Here is a 16533-nt window from a genome sequence, read left to right as displayed (position 1 = left end):
GAATGAAGCAAAACAAAACTGAGATATAAAACTGAATGTGAATGAAACTAAAAAAAAAATGCGTTCCACAAAAATACACATGCTTAATAAGATTGAGCAACAAATTTAGCTCTAAGCTTTCTAGTAAAGCTACTTGAGGGGAAACCTGAGTAGTTATATACTTCACAACGCCCATGAGAATGGGAAAAAAGATTCTCAGGAGAGATACAATTAATTAGTTGTTCTTTAAATTATCATTTATAATAAAATGAAACCAACAGCTGCCTTCCATTTGAGTACTTACTATGAAACTGTTAAAAATAAACTTACATGAGCTTTTATAATCAGAAAACATAATTTAAAGCTTTAACTTTAAAAATAGATGGTTAAGGGCTTCCCTGGTGGCGCAGTGGTTAAGAATCCGCCTGCCAGTGCAGGGGACTCGGGTTCGAGCCCTGGTCCAGGAAGACCCCACATGCCGCAGAGTAACTAAGCCCGTGCACCACAACTACCGAGCCTGCGCTCTAGAGCCTATGAACCAAAACTACTGAGCCCGCGTGCCACAACTACTGAAGCCTTCGCACCTAGAGCCTGTGCTCCGCAACAAGAGAAGCCACCACAATGAGAAGCCCGTGCACCACACTGGAGAGTAGCCCCCGCTCGCTGCAGCTAGAGATAGCCCCGCGCCCAGCAACAAAGACCCAATGCAACCAAAAATAAATAAAACTAAATACATTTATTAAATAAATAAATAAATAAATGGTTAAACAAACAAACAAAAAATCATGGTAATTGAGGTACAGAGAATACAAACTAATGTCACACAAAAAAGTTAGTTTCCTATGAGGAGACAGTACAGAACAGTGGTTTCCAAATGCTGCTCCACTGAACAGTGCCAATAGGTGAAAAACTTCAGTCATAGTGAAACATGAACAAGAAGACAATGAGTAATATTTTCACATGGCTGTATTTAATACAATTCTTATTCTAAGACTGTATCCTTCCTTACTTTGTAGCTATTACCTATGTTAACTTTTATGAAAAGATGATAATATATTTCTTCATTTACTTTTTTCTCTGCTTTGCTCTGTTTTTACTGTTCTTTCTTGTCCAAACAAAAAGTTAGCAACTTCTTGCTGGTCATTAAAATCTGTTTTGAAAATTTGCCAATCTAAAATTGAAAAGTATGAGAATCACAGTCTGGTGTTAACCTCACAGAAATCCTGGGTAAATGGCACACACCCATTTCCCATTTGCCCATGCCCTCAGTGAAGCTTCTGTGGAGTCTGGGGGTTCCTGCGCATCACTCAGTGATACCGTGTTCTCCAGGAGGACCTGGACTTGGATCACAGCTCTTTACCACGCCCCATGAGCAGCCGAAGTTTCCCTCGAAGCCTGGATGACTCTGAGGAGGATGATGATGAAGACAGTGGGCATAGCTCCAGAAGGAGGGGAAGCATCTCCAGTGGGGTTTCTTACGAAGAGTTTCAAGTGTAAGTATAAAGGAATTGGCAGAATTTGAGTTGACAGGAATCAAAATGACACTAGGTAGTTCCTGCCACCTCTCTCAATTTGTCTTTTCCATTACTAATCATCAGTTCTTTTTTATAACTTTTACTGGTGTTTTTTCTTTTTATAAAAGTAATATGTTCATTATAGGAAAATTAGCAAATAAAGAAAAACAAAAGAAAATATTAAAATCTCTCATATTCCCAGCAACCAAAAATGTCAGTTAACATTTTGGTGTTTGTGTCTCCATTTACATGTGTTTATTTTTTAATGTTTTTATGGCCTAGCGTATGGTATATCCTGGAGAATGTTCCATGTGCGTTTGAGGTATGTTCTGTTGTTGTTGAGTGGAATATTCTATAGATGTTTTTTTAGGTCTACTTGGTTTTTAGTGTTATTCAGTTCTTTTATTTCCTTGTTCTGCCTAGTTTTATCCACTTTTTGAAAGTGGGGTATTAAATTCCCCAACTGTTATTATTAAATTGTCGACTTCACTTCTGTGAGGTTTTACTTTGTATATTTTGAATTCTGTTGTTATATGCATACGTGTTTATAATTGGTGTGTCTTCCTAATTGATTGACCCTGTTTTCATTATAAAATGTCCTACTTTATCTCTAGTAAATTTTTTTGTTTTAAAGTCTTTTTTATCTGACATTACTATAGCAACTCCAACTTTCTTATGGTTGCTTTTTGCATGATATATCTTTTTCCATCCTTTTACTTTCAACCTGTTTGTATCTTGGAATCTAAAGTGTGTCTCCTTTACACAGCATATAGTTGGATCTGGTCTTTTTATCCAGTCTGAAAATCTCTGCCTTTTAATTAGAATGTTTACTCCATTTATATTTAATGTTATTATTGCTATAATTGGATTTAGTTTTGCCATTTTATTTTTTGTTTTCTATAGGTCTTTTTTGTTCCTCTTTTCCTTCTTTGCTGCTTTCTTTTACATAAAGTGAATATTTTCTGGTGTAACATTTTAATTCCTTTAATGACTTTTTTCACAATATTTTTTTGTTATTTTCTTAGTGGCTGCTCTAGGACTTAACATATACAAATCAACTTATCAGAATCTACTTCATATTTATACTAAGTTAATTAATCCAATGAGATATAGAAATATCATTTCTATATAACTATCAACTCCTCTCCCTTTTTGTGCCATTATTATACACATTTACTTATGTGTATCACAAACCCAACATTGCATTCTTATAATTATCACTTCATATAATTTTATGTCTCTTAAAGGAGCTGAGACAAGAAACAAGAGATAAGTATATAGAGTTTGTTGTATTAACCTTCTTACTTACCATTCCTGGTTCTCTTCATTCGTTCCTGTGGATTCAAGTTACTATCTGATATCATTTCTGTATTCCAATGCAACTTTGCTCTTACCTACCTCATTTGTCCTGTTATTATCAAATATACTATTACATTTTTATATGTTATAGACCCAATAATATAAGTATGTACATATCGTCTTCTACAATTGCTTCTTAAATCAGTTAAGAGAAAAAAGAAGAAATATGCATTGATACTATCCTTTATAGTTAAATAATTACCATTGCCAGTGCTCTTTGTTTTTTTATGTGGATTCTAATGACTATCTGGAATCACTTGCTTTTAGCCTGAAGAGCTTCCTTTAATATCTTTTCTAAGGCAGGCCTGCTAGCATGAATTCTCTCAGTTTTTCTTTATCTGGGATGTTTTTATTTCACCTTCATTACCTTCTGGCCCCCACTGTCTCTAACGAGAAGACAGATGTTAGTCTTACTGAGGTTCCCTTGTATGTGACGAGTCATTTTTCTCTTGCTGCTTTCAAGATTTTCTTCTTCGCCTTTGTCTTTCAGTATTCTTACTATACATCTGAGTGTAGATCTCTTTGCATTTATCCTACTTGGAGTTTATTAAACCTCTTGGATGCATAATATGTTCATCAGATATAGGAAGTTTTCAACCACTATGTCTTCATATGTTTTTCTGCTCCTTTCTCTCTCTCCTTTTCTTCTGGGACTCCCATTATGTGTAGTTGGGGTCTTAATGATATCCCATGTTTCTCTTAGGCTCTGTTCATTTTTCTTCATCCTTTTTTCTCTCTGTTCTTTCTTTAGATTGCATAGTTTCTGCCCATCTATCTTCAAGTTTGCTGGTTTTTCTTCTGCTGCCTCATAGGTAGTCTTGAGACCCTCTAGTGAATTTTTCATTTCATTTCTTATTCTTTTCAACTCCAGAATTTCTCTTTGGTCCTTTTTCACAGTCTCTCTCCCTTTATTGATATTCTGTATCTGATGAGGCAACACCATCATACTGTCCTTTATCTTCCTTTATGCATGATTTCATTTAGTTCTTTGAATATATTTAGAACAGCTACTTGGGCTTCTTCGTCCACTGAGTCTATCTGTATCTGGGCCTTCTCAAAGGTAATTTCTATTGCCTGCTTTTCTTTCCTGTGTATGGGTCACATTTTCCTTTTTCTTTGTGTCTCGTAATTTTTTTTTTTTTTTTGAAACCTGGAGACGTTAAATAACATTGTATATATGTATAAATTCCCCTTCCCCCAGAGCTTGTTTTTGTTGTCGTTTGTGCGTTTGTTTTTTAGTGAAGTCCGTTTCCCCCACGTTGTGAAGCTGCTGATGTCACTTCTTAGAGGTCACACCCTGACCATGCACACCGTCATCCTGGGAAGACAGAGGTTTTAGCAGGGCTTGCATTGTCTTTTCCCTTTTCCTCTTCTCTCTGTTAAGCCTTCTGCCTCTGTTGATATTACGTCTGCCCCTTCGGTTCTGCTAATTGTTGGCTGATCGGCCTATTGTTTTCAATAATGTCTTGGGATACAAATTTCTTCACAGTGTGATGCAGTGAAATGCAGGTCCCTTTGCAGGGGTAGGTTTTGAAGCCAGTCTTTAGCTGTCTTCTTAGCTGTCTCTTTCCCTGGTTCTTTCTGGTAAACTTGCCGGTAAACAGTTTAACTTGATGATCTCATGAAGTGACCGGCCTCCTCTTAACTGCTTATCACTACAGTCTCCACTGTTTTCGAGAGCATTCTTAGGCTTGACTTTACCCACAGTTTGTTCCAAATTAAAGCAAGTTCACTTGGGGAAGCTTTGGAGCTCTGTCCTATGGCCTGATTCTCCCCCTAGGCAAAACTTCTGTGCCACTGCTCCAGAACTAGCGGCTGGCCCATCTCTCTCACAGTGACACCCCTGCTTCATGAATAAGGCGCTGGGCTGGGATGGGAGCCTTTGGCGTTCTCAGCTCACCTCTCCCAGCATGGAAAATCCACCCTACCGTTGGAAGCTGAGTGGAAGAAAAGAGCCTTCTGCCTGTCATCCACTCTTGCCTGGATTAGAGCCTCTGCATTGTGGATTTGGAGGTGGAGGCATAGGGATGAGAAATGCTGGCAGCCTGCCCCTCCCTCCCCCCTCTAGGAGCTGACGGGATAGGGCTGGGTGTTCTTGGCCGCGCCCACCCCCAGTGGAGCCCTGTCACACTGACCTAGGGAGCAAGAGAGAGGGCGGATGGCGGCTCCAGTATCACTCTTATTCTTACTGAAATTTAGTGGATTTTCTTTTTTTTTTTTAACATCTTTATTGGAGTATAATTGCTTTACAGTAGTGTGTTAGTTTCTGCTGTATAACAAAGGGAATCAGCTGTACGTATACATATATCCCCATATACCCTCCCTCTTGCGTCTGTCTTCCACCCTCCCTGTCCCACCCCTCTAGGTGGTCACAGAGCACTGCGCAGATCCCCTGTGCTGTGCAGCTGCTTTAGTGGATTTTCTTAAATAAACGCTTCTTCGTTTGTTGTATGCCCTTAAGAAAATTTCCAGAAATTAAAAAAAAAAGAAAAATTCTCAGAACTTATGGTTGTTTCGATGGGGAGAGGGCCTCCAGGGCTCTCATGCCACCATTCCAGAAGTTTTGTCTCCTATTAAATGTTTTTAAAGTATTTATATAACATTTTGTTTATTCAAAATAATAGGACCATAAGTGAGCATACTATTTTCTAACTTCTTTATTTACATTATAGCTGACATCCTTCTATTTCATCATTAGAATGTGAACAACATTCTATTTCATTAAATACTGTCACAGTATAATTTCTGGTGTCTTCTTAGAATTCTCTTGTGTAGATGAAGAATAATATATTTAAGCAATCTTCTATTAATTTTTAAAGTAACCATTTTTCAGTGACCCACTATTAATAAGCAGAACCCTAGGGACTATCCCTGTAGCCAGAAATTACGCACATACTTATGTCCTTTAAAACTTTTCAAAAAATGGAATATCTGAAAGAAAGAACAGGCGTACCTTTTTCTGATAGGCGTACTTCTGATACAGTGTTGACTTGCGAAAAGGTTGTGCCGTTTAGCGTTCCCACCAGCAGTGTTTAAGAGTTTCTCTCTAAAGTTTGAGACTATTTAGAGAGTGGTTTAGATCATAATCTTGTTTAAGAAAAAAAAAAATCTTAGCATTTCCATTTGACAAACCAACTGGGCCGAAAAGCCAGTGGCTTTGCCCCTCTCAACCACGTTTCCTGCAGCCTAGTGAGACGGGTGGACCGAATGGAACACTCCATCGGCAGCATTGTGTCCAAGATTGATGCTGTGATAGTGAAGCTGGAGATCATGGAGCGGGCCAAACTGAAGAGAAGGGAGGTGCTGGGAAGGCTGCTGGATGGAGTGGCTGAGGTCAGTGGTCGTCTGAAACAGAAACACCCTGATGCTATAAAGTATCAGGGTCATAGTTTGTAACCCTTAATCTGAGAGGATGTTTTTTCCCCATACCTGCAGATCAATGCAGATAAAACGATAACCCAGAGGTGTTGCTTTCTTAATACTCCTCACACTGATGCTAACTGCCTTAACTCGACTGTAGAATTACTATAAATTACTATAAATTTATTACTATAAATTACTCCATTGATTCTCGGAATCGCTATTAAGGCTGGTGTTATCGCTCCAGCCTTACCTAAGTACAGATGATTGGGTCCCCAGATTTCCTAAGGCAATTTCTAAGTACGAGAGGATGCATCACTCTGCCTCAACATCTTGGTTTCTCTTTCCTTGATTAGGATGAAAGGCTGGGTCGTGACAGTGAAATCCACAGGGAACAGATGGAACGATTGGTGCGGGAAGAGTTGGAACGCTGGGAATCCGATGATGCAGCTTCCCAAATAAGTCATGGTGTAGGCACACCGGTGGGACTAAATGGTCAGCCTCGCCCCAGGAGCTCCCGCCCTTCTTCCTCCCAATCTGCAGAAGGAATGGAAGGTGGAGGTGGAAACGGGAGTTCCAATATCCACGTGTAGGACATGTGCTACTATATGTGTTCTTCATAGGTGAGAAGGTGACTGTCCTGAGTTGCCGTGACAGGTACACTATTTATATGCCCTGACCACCATATATGATGCTGGTCTTTGTGACCAATCGTTAATTCTTCTGCACTTTAATTTATTTTAGATAAACTTTGCCCATGGATCAAAGAAGATGTTTTTTCTTTTTCTCATATAAGAAATCCAGGTGTAAATATTGAGTACAGAAAAGAAAATCTTTGTAAAGTATATTGAGTGGTATGCCCACTTGGTACCATAACTGAGTCTCCTCAGTTGACAATGAAGTAGCCTTTTAAAGCTAAAAAAAGAACTGTGAAAAGGCTTCTGAGTTTTTTATTTCCAATCACAAAAATCAGTATTGTCATTTTGCCGAGTGTGTGAAGGGAAAATAGGGGCATTCCCTTCCACTGAGGCTTCGCTCATGGGCTTAATACATAGCTTTCTTTTAAGAAAGGAGCCTTTTATTTCAACTACCTTCCTGGGGTACACTTTTCTAAAAGAGCTAGAGAAGAACCCCAAACCATAGAATGGGTATGTAGTCATTATGCTAGAATTTGTATGAATGGTTACGATAAATGTTGTTGAACACTATGCTTTTTTGTTATTTTATCATATCTAATGCCTGGGGGACTAACCATTTCTCTTAATTTTTACACTGTTTTCACTCTCATTTGAAATGAGCTGCATGAAACCACTAAAGACCAATTGTGGGTTACAGTGTCATCTCTGACCATAGCACAGTAGAATTGGAAGGAGCCAAATCACTAAATTTGATTTTTTTCTAATAATTAGTTTAATGTAAAGATTCATCCGTATAGTCTTTTCCCATGTGGCTCAACTTATTTGCAACTGAATTTAATGTTGTAACTAATCTAGGAAGGTCAACTTACTAAATCTTTTAGGATGTACTGAACGTTTTAACTGAGTAAATATGTTCATTTTACACAAAATATTAAGGACTTTTGAAATTCATATAAAATATTATAAAACTAAGGTTTGAGTTTTATACCATTTTAAGAACACAGAACTCAAATTCTCTTGATCCTGCATTTCAAAACTAGAATTTATAACCCAAGTGGAGCTTAATTTAATGAAAAGAGTTTTGGTTACTGGAAGTTCAACCATTATCAGAAGGTATAAACTAAAGTTTTTGAGTTTGCAGCAGTTTTTTTGTTTATTTTGTTTGTTTTTTTTTTTAATAGGAGAGGGCCTCCCCAAATTTATGGGGAAGAAACCTATTTCTCAACAAAAACTGAAAATCTTATTTTTCAAAACTGAGTAAGCTGACCTTTGAGACCAAGAGCGGATGCAGTGCTGGTGAATAACTCTCACCTGGAGAACAGCAGCGAGGCCTGTTTCTAATACTGTAGTTTAAACTCACATCGTTGTTTATTTAACTGGTAGAATATGCCAGTCAAATCTTCAAAGAGAACATGAGCAAACCAACCTTTTTTAGCTGGCTTCTACAGAAGTGATACAGATTGGGTTTCTTTAACAGTTATTTCCCACGGCTCATCTCCATCTTTGCTTTCTTTCGAATATGCTACACAAAGTCCTTTATTACTAGGTACTAAAGTTTGCATTCCAGGGATATTGCGTGTACGTATTTATGTATGTGTACCATGTTGTTACATGTAAACAAACTTCAATTTGAAGTGCAGCCATGATGTGGCATCCATGTGTACTGACCAGGTGCCATATATCAATTATGGTCACTAGAAAGTCTGTATGATACTTAGTATCATACTGTTTTTCATTTCACCTGTAAAATTTTGCAGAGTTCTTTCTCTTTACTCATAAGTTACATACTGTTTTTTCTTCTTTAGTCACGGAGAATTACCTCCTTCTCCCTCCCCTATCATCTTCCCCTCTATATTGGTATCATTAAGAAGTTGTTACATATGCAAGTCTCTCAACAATCAAGAATTTCATTAATGTGTAATACTGAGCACTTTACTTCCTAATAAAGACTTAATAGCAGATGTTAAGAGTTGTCTGTTTCTTAAGTAAAAGCAGTTGGGTAATTTGTCTTGTATCATGAGACTAATAGTAAAGGCTTAGACTTTGAAAAAGGCATCTTTCTATGTTCAGAAACTACGATTGACACATTACTTCTTCTGCAGTAGGTACCTCTAGTAAGTTATTCTGATGATTATATTAGTGTTTCCTAACGTACAGCCACTGCATTGTACTTACGCATTCCTATAGTGAATGGTTGGCTCTAATATTTCTGCTGTTTCAAAACCTTCATACAGGATTCCCCTGTTGACTTTTCATGAGTTCCTCCGTGGGTACGTTACAAGAGGTGGAATGCTGAGTCCCAGGTATATAAACATTTAATTTCACCCAGAACTGGCAGGTTGCCCTCCAGAATAACGGCAGCAGTCTACAATTTCACTACATGCATGAAAGTACCAGTTCTACCCAGACCCTCACCAGCATTGGTACCATCCAGCTTCCTAATCTTTGTAATTGAATGGTTTTGAAATAAGGTGTCATTTTATTTTGCATTTCTCTGATTCCTAATAAGGTTCAACGTTGCCTTATATAGTTGTTCAACATTTGGGTTTCCTTTTTGTAAACTGCCCATTCAAATCTTTAAAATAGTACACTTTGATCTAATGGGAAACAGGTGTGTTTCTGTTCATTGTCTATTTTTCCACTGGGTCATAGTCTATTTTGTTGATTTGCATAAGTTCCTTGTGTGATTTAAATAGTAATCCCTTATCAGTTTTGGACTGTTAATATCTCTCATCAGACTGGTAATTTTGTCAATGTTTCCTTGGTGTTCATGTATTAATAGTAATATCCATCAGTACTTTTTTTTTCCTGTATTGTTTTGGGGGTTTTAAAGAGACCTTTGTAAGGTCACAGACTTCTATTTATTAAACTTACAGTTTTACTTTCACTTTGAATACATCTTAAGAGTAACTTTGCATAAGGTCCATAGGTATTTTTCTCCATAGAATTGAGCCAGTTAGATCAGTACTCTCTATTAAATAGGTCATTTTCTTTACTAGTTCATGGCATCACTGATATATTTCAGGTTCATGTATATATGTGTCTATTTTTGAATCCTTTAGCCTCTTACACCCATCTCGGAATGTTCCTGCACAATAGGTTTTATTATGACTTTGTAGTATGTCCTCCTTCGTACGTGCTAAGGTCTTCATATGTGTTCTCCTCTTTGGCCCTCTTTTTATCGACTAGGCTATTTTTGTGTACTGTTATTTTTCCATATAAATGTCAGAACAAGTTTGATGGGTCCCGGGGCATGAGGGTAGGGGAGGAGGAAAAAGAGCAGAAAGTCCTGCTGAAATTTAGTTGGAATTGCATTGAATTTATTCATTAGTTTGGGGAGAACTGATGTCTTTACAATATCAGAAACATAAGTCTTCATCTATTCAGAACTTCCTTAATGCCCTGTTTCTTTAAATTTCTTAAAGACTTTATGCATTCTTTAATATGGTTTTATTGCTACTATGAACAGTATCCTGTCTTCCATTATATTTTCTAGTTCGTTATTGCTGACATAAAGGAAAATTACTACTTTTTTTATAAATCTTACATATAGCATACTTGTTGAACTCCTATACTACCTCTAATAGATTCTGCATTGATTCTTTGGGTTTTCTATGTAGAAGACCAGCTCATTTGTAAATACGGACAGTACCATGTTAGAGGCTAGCAATAATAGTAGACATGCTTGTCTTGTTTCTGGTCTTAATAGGAGTATGTTTTAGCTTGTGATCCTCTAAAAGAAAACCAAGGCAAGGACTTGAGTTCAGGTGATACTAGGAAACTGGAGTAGGAAACGAGAGTGAGCCAGGAAAGGAGGAAATTCATACACAGGTGTGTCATTGCAGTTGACTGTAGGCACAGAAGCCCAACTCCACCTCTGAGAAGGCTGCGGAATGCCTCCTGTAATTCCTTATCTGAAGAACATAAGCCTGGGGCATTGGTCCACTGGCTCGGATCCCTGCTGGTTGAGCGGTGCTCCTGGGGTGTGAACACCCCTGCAGTTTCAGGCTACACTTGCACGCGGGCTGAGCAGTTTCCTTCAGCTTTGGAGAAGGCCCTAGCGCAGAAAAGTGAAGAGATTTGTGGTGCAGGCTGGAGGAGGGGTAATTGATGTCAACATGATCTGAGCTCACGTGGAGCCGTCCACCACAGCCGCCACCCAACAGGTGCAGAGGAGATAAGACACAGCACCAGCATGCCGATGCATGCATGCCCACATTAAGTGCACTCTGGACTTTTTGAGGGAGGTCAGCAAGAATCTCTAGAAAACACAATACAGGAGGGGCGGTGGAGCTAGCTAGTCCTCACTGCTGCCGCTGGTCACAAGCCCAGAATTACTTCTCTCTACCGTCCTTTTTAGAGGTTCCTCATTCTTGGCCAGAACTTCAGTTGTACTAGGTTGCTTGCCTGTTACAATGATTCACACCTTCATCGCTAAGGGCGCACAGAGCCCTTGGTTCCCTAGTCCTTTACCAGACTGCCTGTTAACTATGACCACCTAGCATGGAAACACCAAGTTCCCTCTGTGAATTCCCTGCCCCATTATGTAGCTGTGAAGTCTAGCCCCTCCTGACAGAGATGACAATGCAGTACCTGCTTCCTTTGCCTGCTGTTCCACCAGTGTGAGGATCTCAAAGTGACTAAGTGGCAGACATACTGCTAGTTTCAGGTTTAGTGGAGCCCCTGCTGTATTCCCAGGTGAAAATGTACCTGCACTCTTGAGGATTCAGGAACTCCAGTACAGCAGTGCCTCAAGCTACAGAGACAGGAAGCATAAATTCTGCAAATGGGTTTAATGGGAATGATACTGAGAGAGGCCACTGTCATTTGGCACATGGACCTGTGTGTGCTAACTGTTGGGAACAGGCGCTCTTGGTTTAATGCGAGGGTCTGCAAACTTTCCATAAAAGGCCCGATAGTGAATATTTTAGGCTTTACGGGCCGTAATGGTCTCTGTTGCAACTACTTTGCCATCATGGTGCAAAAGCAGCCACAGATCATACAAATAGGCATGAGCATAGCTACGTTCCAGTAAAGTTTTCTTTACAAAAAATAGGCAGTGGGCTGGATTTGGCCCACAAGCCCTGGTTTGATGCACAGGACGATCCTGGAGGACGGCACTACTCCAGTCCCTGCCAAGGGGGTCATGCATGAACTGGCATGATGCCAGTAACCACTGTGATGTCCTGTGGGATGTAACAGTAATTGCTAAGATGTATGGAGCACATCCTATGAGGCAGGTGCTTCTAGCCACTTTACATGCACCACATGCATTACCTTATTTAATCTTCACACCTCTGTGGAGGCAGATCCTATGAGGATCCCTATTTTGTGGATAAGAAAGATACAGAGTAAGTTAATCAAGTCCACAGACCTGGGAAATGGAGAATGACAAAGTGGGAAGTGGGGGAACTTTTACCTAACTGTAGAGATAAACAGACCCTGTATTCACGTCACAGATCCTGAACTTCTTTTAGGTACAACTTTCTAGCTTATATTGAAGCCACTGTCCCCATCCTGGCTTCTGCACATGTTTACAAAAGTGACTCCCACAGATTGGGCACTGGTACTACTGCAGTACGTTCCAGATCTCAGCAAGGAAATAACCTGTCACAGAGTATTTGGCTAGTCACAGTCTCTGAAACCCAAGTTTCCTCATCTGCAAAATGAAGATGAGACAGCTTGAGATTTTCCAAACAGTACACAGTCAAGCCTTTCAATCACTGAGACAATGCCTCAGCTTTCCTGCTTGGCAAAGAAACGGGGCCAAACCAAGAGGCCACATCCTCACCTGGATCCGAGCAACACCGCTTTCAACCGTCATGACTGAAAGGCTGTTCTGTGGGGTTGCCGGATATAAGAATGATTCTGCAGGTTAAAAAAGGTTTGGAGATCCGGTGATGTTAACGCGCTCACTTAAGTTCTAAATGTGATTCTGATATTTAGGTGGATACAAAATAGATGGCTTTGAACACAACTGTTGCACAGTTGTGATTGGATCAAGATTGAATCATAATAAATGTACGTTAAATGGTCTTAACTCCTTATTACAACCCTCAGTATTTCCCAAAGAATCACCTGGATTTCCAGTTCCACTCCTCAGAGATTCTAAGTCAACAGGGGGAAAAAAAATAAGTCTTTCCTTCCTTTCTTCCTTCCTTACATAAGTATGCCAGATGGTCTTTTTTCTAAAAAAACTATTTTTTAAAATATTTATTTCTTGGCTGCGTTGGGTCTTCGTTGCTGCACACGGGCTTTCTCTAGTTGCGGTGAGTGGGGGCTACTCTTCGTTGCGGTGCGCGGGCTTCTCATTGCGGTGGCTTCTCTTCTTGTGGCGCATGGGCTCTAGGCACGTGGGCTTCAGTAGTTGTGGCTCATGAGCTCAGTAGTTGTGGCTCACGGGCTCAGTAGTTGTGGCACGTGGGCTCTAGAGCGCCAGCTCAGTAGTTCTGGCGCACGAGGTTAGTTGCTGCGTAGCATGTGAGATCTTCCTGGACCAGGGCTCGAACCTGTGTCCCCTGCACTGGCAGGCGGATTCTTAACCACTGCGCCACCAGGGAAGTCCCTACTTCTTAGTTTCTACTTTTGTTTTTTTTAGGCCGCGTCCCATGGCATGTGAGATCTTAGTTCCTCAACCAGGGATCGAACCCACACCCCTGCATTGGAAGGGCAGAGTCTTAACCACTGGACTGCCAGGGAAGTCCCAATTTCTCAGTTTTGACATGCATCATGGTACATAAAATGTTAACATTAAAGGAAGCTGGGCAAAGGGTATACAGGAACTTTCTGCATAAGTTTTGCAACTCTTCTAATAAATCTAAAATTATTCCAAAATGAATAGTTTATTAACGGGAGTGGGAGGCTTAATTAAGGATGTATCTATACACACAGGAACACAAAAGTGAGCTGCAGTGACGTTCTGATAATAGCAACAGAGGGGAGTATACAAGTGTCATTTCAAAAATAACTCAGAAGAGAGGAAGCAGTATTGGAAGGGGAGCTCGGCGGGGGCGGGGGGGGGGGGGCTTCTGTGCACTGGTAATGTCCTATTTCTTCTCCTATTTCTTCAAATTGTTGGTTGCACAGGTGTGTTCCTCCTCACTGGATTGTACTTTTCCCTATGTTACCCTTCAGTAAAAAAGTTTAAAAACACTTCCCCTATTACTGGGAAAGGTCAGAATGAAAAGAAGATGTGTAAGTAAATGAGATGTATATGTAAGGAAGGGAAAAACCTGTATAAGCCCAGTTATTCTATCGTAAGTCTAAACTTTTCAGAGCTGAGAAGGATCATAGAAATCACCAATCCTGCCGTGGACAGTTCTTTATGCAGGTAGCCCTGGAGACCATAATGCAGTGCGGCTCGTGGAGCCCAGACGTCTGTATTGGAGCAAAATTCCTCAAGAGATTATCATGCACACCGAGATCACAAACCACTGAACTGCCCCCCAGGAGGGTAAGTCACCAGACTCCTGGCCCTCTACACCTGTAGTCCAAAACCCAGCTGAGACCCCTGAGATATTCTAATTCCACTAGAGGGAAACTTCAGTAAGTTTTAACAACATTAGAAGGCTCATCAAAGCGTTTTCTATCGGGCTTCCCTGGTGGCGCAGTGTTTGAGAATCTGCCTGCCAATACAGGGGACACGGGTTCGAGCCCTGGTCTGGGAGGATCCCACATGCCGCGGAGCAACTAGGTCCGTGAACCGCAACTACTGAGCCTGCGCATCTGGAGCCTGTGCTCCGCAACAAGAGAGGCCACGATAGTGAGAGGCCCGCGCACCGCGGTGAAGAGTGGCCCCCGCTTGCCACAACTAGAGAAAGCCCTCGCACAGAAACGAAGACGCAACACAGCAAAAATAAATAAATTAATTAATAAACTCCTACCCCCAACATCTTCTTTAAAAAAAAAAAAAAAAAGTTTTTTCTATCATAATGGCTTTTTTACCCCACAAATGACACTGGGTTTTGCCAACAAGGTTTGGATTTCATACTTCTACTGCAGCATCAATGTATTTATTATTTATTAAATAATGGAAGATCATAGATTCATATAATATTGAAGCTATTCATTTTAAAGGGGAGGAAAAAACCAATACCAGAAATATTAGTAACTTGTCACAAGTTTCTAGAACTCGATTTTTTTAAGGTCAGTAAATTAAACGAGGTTTCTTCCCCGTGGTTACTGTCTGACTAGATGAACTAATATGTGGTACATAATGTCACTAGTTTATGACTTGGGTTCTTTCAAGTATAATTCAGGTTCACTGTAATTTCTATAAATGTTTCTGTTGAAAATAATCCTTGCTGAAAAACCGTATGATGGCAAGTGAAAAGAAGACAACCAAAAAGTCAGTGAATACTGAAATCAAGGTGCTCCCTTTTTAATGTGGGGTAAATCATGTAAGTTAAAGAGGAACTTAGGAGAATTTTTTAAGGAATAACAGTTTCAGGTAGGCAATTGTAAGGAAGATCACGATCATGCATGCCAAGGCCACGTGATTCCTCCACAGGCCCCAAGGTGAGAGATCGATGCCCTGGCTTTCCAGAAATTCTTCGCCAGTACATCTGAAATTCAACAGAAAAAGAATATGACTTCATTCTTAGCATCTGTCAAACTTCACTCAATATATTCACTGTTCCTTTAAAAAGCCTACAGGTTACCACGTCTTAAATACCCATCCCTTCGTTTATAACAGAAAACAGTTTGGGAGGGTTTTTTGGTGGGTGGGTGGGTGGGTGTCTGTGTGTTTTAGCTTTATAATTCTGTTTTATTGGGATGTGACGGGGGCCCACAGGTCAGCCATATGCATCGTAAAAATATACAGAAAACAGTCGTTGAGTGCTTACTGCTAGATTCTGCTAGATACTGTGAAGCCTATAATAGTTTAGGTAATCCCTAAAACAACCCAAATTTAAAAGGTGAGGAGACTAAAGTTTAAGGAACTTGGCGAAATTTACAGACTCGTACTTTGAACCAAGTTGCCAGCCTCCCCCGAGTTCACTTATTTCCAAGTCTACGATGCTGCTCTCCTCAAAGGGCAGAAACATTCATCAAGGAATTTTTCACTAAACACCTGATGGGGAAAGTCTCAGCTTCAGCAGATGGTATCTACGGCCCTTACAAAGATGATCAAAGCTCTTTATAGAGCTTATTACCCACAGATCAGCCGTACGAAAGAAACACAGGCTGCGAGTTCTAAAACCAGGGAAAAAGCCTTAGTGGGGCTGGAGCAGAGCAGGATGGAGTAGCCCTGACACAGATTCGAAAAGGACCTGGTACTGAAAATACCCGGCACAAGCGTAACTATCGCCTGGTACCATTTTTGTGCAACTCTTGGAATTTGGCAGTTAACAAAAAAAAAAGTTATACCCAGACCAAAAGAAAGGGAGTGGGCAGGATGAAGAAAGCTTCTCTTCACAGAGGTTTTCTGGCAATACTTCTAAATAGCAATCTGTCCTATTATTAAGAATTACTTCTGTTCTACTTGAATATTCATGAGAGTTAGGCTACCAGCATTCTCTTTCCTCTCATTAATCAATGTATCAACAGCACACCATTAACAGCCATCACTGAAAAGGAAAGTGTTGCTCAATTTTAAAACAACACGTCTAATTTGATTAAATTCTGCATTTTTGTTTATTATACAAAAAATGGGATTTCCTTCTCTGTTTACTGAAATATGT

General features: G+C 40.0%; 2 protein-coding genes across 8 annotated transcripts in view; one reads left to right on the top strand and one right to left on the bottom strand.

Moving 5' to 3' along the window:
* Positions 1 to 9317, top strand: part of PKD2 (polycystin 2, transient receptor potential cation channel) — a 49295-nt gene extending 39978 nt beyond the window's left edge. Inside the window, exons 13-15 of the mRNA XM_082838094.1 lie at positions 1309 to 1472; positions 6038 to 6185; positions 6569 to 9317. Of these exons, the coding sequence (XP_082694220.1) occupies positions 1309 to 1472; positions 6038 to 6185; positions 6569 to 6805 (549 nt within the window). The 3' untranslated portion in view covers positions 6806 to 9317. The remainder of the gene's footprint in view (positions 1 to 1308; positions 1473 to 6037; positions 6186 to 6568) is intronic.
* Positions 9318 to 15151: 5834 nt separating this feature from the next.
* Positions 15152 to 16533, bottom strand: part of ABCG2 (ATP binding cassette subfamily G member 2 (JR blood group)) — a 124190-nt gene continuing 122808 nt past the window's right edge. For 5 of the 7 annotated variants that reach the window (XM_082838689.1, XM_082838688.1, XM_082838686.1 and 2 more), the window contains exon 16: positions 15152 to 15414. In XM_082838689.1, coding sequence (XP_082694815.1) covers positions 15267 to 15414 — 148 coding nt within the window. In that variant the 3' untranslated portion in view covers positions 15152 to 15266. The remainder of the gene's footprint in view (positions 15415 to 16533) is intronic. The other 2 variants (XM_082838685.1, XM_082838691.1) reach the window with 1 other exon arrangement.

The sequence above is a fragment of the Leucopleurus acutus genome (assembly GCF_964270905.1).
Source record: "Leucopleurus acutus genome assembly, chromosome: 4".
NCBI classification, from domain to species: domain Eukaryota; kingdom Metazoa; phylum Chordata; class Mammalia; order Artiodactyla; family Delphinidae; genus Leucopleurus; species Leucopleurus acutus.
This window is presented reverse-complemented; position numbering and strand designations above follow the sequence as displayed.